At 44.9% G+C, this 8,062-nt stretch overlaps 1 protein-coding gene across 1 annotated transcript; it reads left to right on the top strand.

Annotated features, from left to right (window-relative positions):
- Positions 1 to 1,018: 1,018 nt before the first annotated feature.
- NOBOX (NOBOX oogenesis homeobox) lies at positions 1,019 to 6,212 on the top strand. Its single transcript, XM_036760572.1, has 8 exons — positions 1,019 to 1,136; positions 2,066 to 2,245; positions 2,888 to 2,994; positions 3,219 to 3,337; positions 3,460 to 3,554; positions 3,796 to 4,027; positions 4,562 to 4,878; positions 5,881 to 6,212. The coding sequence occupies exons 1-8, from the start codon at positions 1,100 to 1,102 to the stop codon at positions 6,210 to 6,212; spliced, it is 1,419 nt and encodes a 472-aa protein (XP_036616467.1). The 5' UTR covers positions 1,019 to 1,099.
- Positions 6,213 to 8,062: the final 1,850 nt, after the last annotated feature.

The following is an 8,062-nucleotide window of genomic DNA, read 5'->3' on the forward strand; positions in this document are numbered from 1 at the left end:
AGACTTTGCCCCCAAGTCTCCCTTCTTCTCTTGGGTATTTTCTGAAAATCTCACCCAAGTAAATAGAAGTAAAGTAGTGCTTTCTTTTCTCACCTCTCACTTTCAGGAGATGCCATCTACACCCAAATTAAATTTTTTCATTTACGGAACATTTTACTTGCCACCATTTACGTATTCCACTTTTAATCTATGTATCTTCTCCAAATATGCCTGGTCGTTCTTTTATACATTTGTTCCCATCAACATTTTTCCTCTGGATTCTAAATTCTTTTTATGTGTTGTGTTCAACAGGCAGCAAAACATAGTGGATGCACGGCCCTTAATAAACACTTACAGGTGTGAATGATTCCAGGTGAGAGGGCTTCTTTATCTTTCAGGCCAGCATTAGTTGAAGAGGCAAAAAGAGGAAAGTGGGAAGCCGCCTGGGACTTCAAATGCAGATACCTCAAAAATTTTCACACCTCTCCCTCAACAGGCAATTCAGTCTTTACGTGTGTGGACTCTCATTCAAAAGAAATAACCCAACGTTCCTTCTAGAGGAGCTTATTCCTCCAGAATCATGCAGTTTCGGTCTGTGTCTAAACCCTGAATCCAGGCTACTGTGAGGCCAGTACTCCGCCTGCTTCTCTGAAGGATTGCTTCTATCTGTCCCTTCAGGAGAGGAGAACCTCTGTACCTTCAGGACTGGGCCAGAAGGGCACACAGCCCAGGATTTCACCCAGGATGACACAGTCTACCTTCCTACCACTTCTTGGCCTCAAGAACTACTGCCCAGAAGAAGAGAGCAGGAGAGGAGTCCTCTTAATTAGAACCACACCTGATCTCTCCTTTTGGTCTTTTTTTTTTCTTTTGGAGGAGGAGGGGGTGGGGAGATGCCACTGTTGCCCCTCCCCCACTTCCCAAAGGTATGCCTTCCTTCCTACTGCCCCCAGGCCCTGCCCTGTGGGGAGTTTAGGCTTAGTCTCGCCCCCTGATCCCCCGTGCTAGGTGCTAGTCCCACACCTGCGTACACAGCTCCAGGGCTTCATTAGGAGCCTCCTCTGCAGCACTGGGGCATAGAGACCAGAGGAGAGAGACCGTGTGAAGGGAGTCTTGGATTATGGAGCCAACTTCAGGAACTGCCAAAGAGCCCCGGGGTGAGTGAGGTGGGGACAGGGGAGTGTAAGAATGAGGGGAAGTGGGTGGGAACGAGGTGGGGAGTGGGAGATGGAGAACTCGGGCCAAGCGACCAGGAACCCGAGGACCTCCCAGGCGATGGGGAAGAGGAAGCCCCTTTTGGTATGGTCTAGGGCTCAAGGAGGTGACTATGCTCGGGTAGGTAGATGGGGTGGAGAGATTGGGACAGTTACATTTCCTTTTAATATGTCTATCCACAAGTGGCACTGGACCCAATACCTTAACAGAGTTAGTCTGGCTTTGAGTTCAGCTCATTTTCCCTTTGCTTAGGATCCTTTCATATCCTTACCCTCCACCTGACCATTTCTCCTATCTCTTCTTCTTCTCCAATCATAACCTCTTTGTGTAACGAAAGATTCCCTATAAAGATTTGGAGGTTCAAAGAGGGATAGGTATTCCCAAGGCAGAGCCACTTTCCTAAATGAGCCTTCAATACTCCCCTTGTGAAATTTAGCAGAGACACAGGCCAGAGGGCTGAAAACAAGAAGCTGACTATGGGGCCAGAGAGGAAGGTGTTCTTCCAGGGCCCAGTACCCCCTGTCCAAGATGCCTAGAGTGAGGATCTACTACTGTCCTGTGTTGTCATGGTGGGAGGGAGGGGAGTCGCAGAAAGCTCCCAGGGAGCTGGCTGGAGCTGACATCTGTGTGGGAAATGAATCCAGGGCACCCAGCTCAGAGTTTGTCAGGCGATCCTCCCTCCCAAGAAACAGGATTGTACCCCTGCCTGAACCACAGAAGTTTCCATAGCTGGCGGGTGGACATATTCCCCAAGTGGGAGAGGTAGAACTGGAGAAGAAGTTTTACCCTCTGGTCCCATAAAGACATGATGACTCTGATACCCCAAGACCATCAGAGCAGGTCTCACCTCACGGGACTGGTGGGGCCCCAGACCCAGGTGCTACCACCCAACGCTTGGTGCAGTGTGGAACAGGCAAAGGGGCCTGCCATTTGACAGCCCTGCTCAGCACAACTGCAGCAGAGGAGAGCAGTCACAATGCAACTAAGAAGAAGGAGCCCCCAGACACACCTCCACAAGTCCGGAAAAAGACCCGCACCCTTTACCGTACAGGTAAAACAGATTTTATTTCCCCAGGGGGTAAGAAATCTTAATTTCACTTTATTTGGAGGTGGGTAAGCCAAGATCAAGAGGGCAACTATAAGGGACTTGGGCACTTTGTGACCTAACCTTTCCTGTCTCTAGCCTCCTAGAAGTTCCAATACTTCTTCCCTACCATAGGTGGTGCAGGATGATAGCAGATGTTTAATTTTAAGGGAACAGGATGTTTCATCCTGATAGTGGGAGGGTCAGGACATTGAATACGTCTATAGACATAGAAGGGGATCAGCCTAACCTTACGAGCTGATGCAAGTAAGTTTCCTGTTTTCAAGGCCGGATCAGACACAGATCAAAGACGGTGGTGTCATAGACAGCCTCATATACTAGGGCACTGGCTTGAGAATCAGGAGACCTGTATTCTACATCTGGCTTTGTCATTAATTGGCTGTTTTAACTTTATAAGTCACTTATATGTCTATGACATATGTGATAAGTTAATCTTTTTATGTCTGGGCCTCAGTTTCCTCAGCTGTAAAATGAATGGTTTGGACTTAATTACCTCTAAGGCCCCCTTTCATTCCCCAAATCCTGTGATTCTCTCCTCCGAATCATCGATTCTCAGTTCCCAGTATGGATCTCCCTTTCTTCTTCCAGACCAGTTGAAAGAGCTGGAGAAGATGTTTCAGGAAGACCACTACCCTGACAGTGACAAACGCAGGGAGATTGCCTTGGCTGTGGGGGTCACACCCCAGCGCATCATGGTGAGGGAAAGTAGAGAAGAATTCAATCAACTGAAAACTAGCAGGGGCAGAGGGGGAGGAGTTATTTCTACAATAGAGTAGATATATACTTTAGATTTGGGTAAACCTCAGATATGGTTCTGTTTCTATCATTTTCTCTAATTTTCTTACCTTTATCTATGTCTCTATGCCCCTTTCTTGTCTTTGGCCAATTGCCTCTTACTCTCTGTGTCTTCCTCTTCCAGGTGTGGTTTCAGAACCGAAGAGCAAAGTGGCGGAAAGTAGAGAGACTGATGGCAAAGGGAAACAAGACCAACCTGAAAGCTCCTGTCCCTAACACTGCCTCTTCAAACAGTCATCATGGGTAAGAGTTCTTTTTGAGCTCTGTCACTTCTGGATGAAGCAAGAATTCCCTTCCACAGTACTGGGGAACTGAGCCTAGACCTGGAAATTGTGGCTTTAATTGTTCATTTGTTCTGCCCCCAGCTCTGCCCCTGAGTTCCCATCCCCTCCACCCATGGTCATGGAGCCAGGAAACTTCACCAATGAGCTGGTGCCTCCATCTGCCACTTTTCCTCCAGGTGAGTTATCTCCTTGCAGGAAGAGGACATGGGCCCAGGAAGGGAGTTTATATCTGGGGTGGTTGGCAATGTATGAGGAGTCTTCTCCCCAAGCACTACTCATGTGAAAATATGATTATGGGTAGAGGCCCAGAATAGTCTTCCATTGCAGCCTTATCACTTAAGGACCCTTGCATCTTAGCAACCCCAAAACACGTTCATCATTCCCCTACCTTTGTACCTCTGTGTTTTTTCTCCTTAGAGTCTAACCTACTACTGACATGTGATCAACCGACGGCTCTGAGTCACCACAATGATGAGGCTCAAAGGGGAGAGGTAGCTCCTCTCCTCCTTAGCCCCCCACCTGTCCGAAGGGCCAGCCTTCCCTTGGCCTTGGGCCCTGTTCACACTTCACACCTGGTACCCCTTCTGCTGGAAACACCCAATAGTGGTTTTAGTCCTAAGGATGGCTCCTATGGATCTTGGGAAACAAGGTATGAGGAATATTGGAAGACAAGGGGGATTTTTAAATGACGTAAGAGGAGAAGGATGCTATGGACCTAGAGAATAAGTAAAAGCCTTAAAATTGGAAAGTCTCATGAGAAGCAAGTGTTCACAGTTGGGGAAGAGTGAGGGAAATATAATAAGAGAGGATGAGCCACTAGAGAGAGCCATGAAACAAAGAATGAAATCACTGCAGGGTAGAAGTAGAGAAAGAAGGCAGGGGTCAGGCCAGAAAAAGTGCTTTAGTGCTAAGAACCTTGATCACATAGGCCTGAGGTCAAGTCCTAGTCCTAATATTTACCAGCTTTTTGGCCAGGGACAAATCACTCGAGCCTTTACAGAATCAAGTTTACCATTTGTAAAACAGGGCTAATGACATTTATCTTCTTGACAGAGTTGTTACAGGGAAAGAAAGCACTAAGCTGCTGTTACAGTTGGTTGTTTCTATTGTTCCCATTGCCATTATCTTCATGTAGTGAATAGAGGAATATTACCCTGACACATTCCCCTTCTTTTTTCCCCAGCATTAACCCACCAAATACTTACAACTATCCTGAGCAAATGGAATCCCAGTATCATCATCAAGGCAACCAGTCCAGAGCCTTCCAGCTCTCCCACTACCCCCAGCACCAGCTCTTCCATCAATCCCAACACCACCTACCCCAAGTCCGTCCTTTCTCCTTTCCGCTCCCTAGCACACTGACTTCTCCTCCACCAGGAGACTCTAGTGCTGCTGCCCTCCTTGCATTTGCCTATGGCCATGATGGAGAGACCCCAACGGGATTGTTCCCAGGCACTCCAGTGGGGCAGCTTCTGTTGCAGCAGCCTACTGGGAGCTTGGGTGAGTGAGAGGGATGGGAGGAAAAGATAGAATTTGCAAGCAGAACTAGGGGAATGAGAAATAAAGAAGAGTAGAAATTGTGATCATCACCTTTAAAGAGGCATTATAAGGTTCAGGATGTGGGGTTTGGGATAAAGAAGGAAGATTTCAGGAGGTTGTTTTCCTTTTTGCTAATGTTCTTCCTAGAGGCAGCTAAGTGAAATAGTAGTTGAGTACTGTATTTGGAGTCGGAAGACCTAAGTTTGAATTTTACCTTGAATATGATCTGTGTAACTCTGAACAAATCACTTAACCTCTGTTTACTTTAGTTTTCTCATCTATAAAATGGGAATAATAAAGGCACCTATAGTAGCAATCTTACAAGGCTGTTATGAGGATGAAATGAAAATGTATGTAAAGTTCTTTATATATATAATTGTATATTATATATATAATATATGCCATGTATATTATATATATAATATATATGCTATGGACCATGGTATACATATATATATATATATATATATATATTATTGTTGCACATTGTTACTTATTGGTTTTTATTGCTACTATTTTATTGCTATCACTATTGCTGACTCCTAGGCTGTCCTTTGTCTTTTTTTTTCCATAAGGTTGTGTAGACCCTAGTCAGACGTCAGTTATAAAACATCCATTTTTTTGGTTATCTTTCATACCAAACCCTGGGCATGATAATCTTCCCTGGGATTTAGAATTGATGGTAGTTTGTTTTTTTTTCCCCAAGAGTCATCTTCTGTCTTCTCTAGATCTTTGGTATTTAATTATATACAGCTTATTTCCTGTCCTGATTTATATCAGGGTTTTCAGAGCTTTGGGTTTCTAACGGCGGGGGCTTATCATTGATGGAGGGAATATATAATCCCAGGCTAGGTCTTTAACCCAGTAATTACAGCTAGATTTCTTTCCAGAGAACATATTTAACCTAGGAGGGTCATGTGGCCAGGCTGTCTGACCCATTTCTGAATGTTTGGATACTCTTAGGTCCACTCACAGCTCTACAACCTATCCCTTGGAATGATCCCTGCTTGCCAGAGCTTTCATTCCCGGGTTCACTCTGCTCCCAGAACTTTGGGCACCACTCTGGAGGAGGGAGCTACATACCTGATCTGGCTGCCCATGTCTTGGAGAGGCAGCCTTCACCAGGCTTCATCCAGCTTCTTGGAGAGTCTAAAACAGGCACTGGGCTGCTCAGTAAGACTCAGGAAGAACTGTCTTCTAGCACTCAGGAGCAATTGTCATTGCCCAAGGAGGTCAGAGAAGGAGTGAAGAACACTCATCTCCCCAGAGTTACTGTTGATGGAGACAGTAAGTAAGACAATATCATTGGGACGAAGGGAAAGTTTTCTAGCGTCAGTGGAAGAAGGAAGCACAGCATTTCTGAGTTTGCAAGGATTTCAGTATCCATCTAATCTAACTGATAGCCCTGAAAGAATCTCCCCTATAAAACCCCTAACTAGGTGGTCATCTACCATTTCTTAAATATATCCATTGAGAGAGAATCTCTTACCCTCTTAGGTTAGTGATTCTCCTCTGAGATAGCTCTAAATGTTAAGAGAAAACTCTAAACTTCCCTGGAGGATCTAGATATTTTTATGCCTGAGTGGGCCTGATGGTACAGGATATTGAAGAAAGATATTTAAAGGACAGGGATTGAGGCTAGGATAAAACACACCATTTCTTCCCCCTCCCCTACTTTTGTGCAGGTATTCCAGAAAAGAATGAAGACTGAGAGAAAAGAAGAGGTTGCCTTGCCTGACTTCAGGACTTTAAGTGTTGAGTTATTTCTGTGGTGTTTTGCTTCTGAGAAGAGTTGATCCAGGACTCCTGACTTAAGCAATAAAGTTATCTAAACTAGGATTTCTTTCTTTGATTATGTTCCCCTCCTCAAACCTTATCCATGAAACTCATCGAGCTAAAGAATAGCAGCTCATTTCCAATAAGCCTAGAATTTGTTTAGAGCTGCCCAGGCACAAGTAATAGTCTTTAAGATTTCCCTTGTCGACCTGGAGCTTGGCACCTTTTCAAGACCCTTTTGCCTATTTGTCTGTGATTGAGGAAAAGCCTATGATGATAGGACTCAACCTCAAGTCTGCCAATGAAATGACACTACCCCTACTCTTGAGATGCCCTTGGAATGGGGTATAAGGTCTGCCATGTCTCACTTCAGAGATACAAAACAGATTTGGGAGTTTCTTCCATGTTTGTTGTGTCCCTGGTTCCTACTGACAATAGTCCTCAGGAGAATCAAAAGAATCATAATTTCATGGCATCACAATTAGAATTTTTAAAAAGATCTTTGCAGGGCAGGGAGATGCTCTGGGCATTTCTCCTAGGGAAGTGCATAGCTATTCTCTAGGCATCAGAGACTGCCTTCCCCCCAAGTCCTAAATATTCACTTCCCTAAACTATAGTAGGCTAGAAGTATCTCCACAATAAAAGATTCCAATGGTCTGGAGTGCTGTGCCAAAGTTCATAGGCCTTGCTGGACTTTCACAAGGTCCTCTATTAGACTTGGTGCCATCAGGGAGGAGAAGGGACATTTAATTCCTGGCATGGGAAAAGGAACAATAGCAAAAGAGGGATGATTCAAATGGAATAATGAGTGCTTTTTTTGCCTAACCTCTATCAGAAGAGAAAGGGCAAGGAAATTACGCTTAAACCTAGATGGATCCCTGTCCCATAGACAAATTTTGCCTTCTTTACCTTTTACTGGGTAAAGTAACTTCCCCTTCTCTATGCTGGGCCAGGCTGGGGGGGGTTCTTCCTACCATTAAGAGGGAGAATAGTGTCACTTAAATTGTGGTGGTGATATGAGGGGGTATGGATAACAGAAAGCAGACCTCACTGGCTCTTAACATTCATTCTTTTGAGTTTTGTTTCTCAGATGTCTTGGATCTGAAAATTCCTATCCTAGGACCTCCAGATTCATAAGAGGTTTCTATTCTTTGCTTTCAGATAGAAATGTGGTACATGGGAAAGGATGCTAGCAGAGTTTCTTAGCTCAAATCACAGCCCTGTCATTTGCTAGCTATGTGGTCTTGGGTAAGTGACAAAGACTCTAGGCCTGACCATCCTCATGTGTAAAATGAAGTGATTGGACTAAGGTCCCTTCCTTCCTAAAGCTAAAGAAACGAATAAGAAAAGGGCAATGGGGATGAGAAGC

Source organism: Trichosurus vulpecula, chromosome 5 (assembly GCF_011100635.1).
Source record: "Trichosurus vulpecula isolate mTriVul1 chromosome 5, mTriVul1.pri, whole genome shotgun sequence".
NCBI classification, from domain to species: domain Eukaryota; kingdom Metazoa; phylum Chordata; class Mammalia; order Diprotodontia; family Phalangeridae; genus Trichosurus; species Trichosurus vulpecula.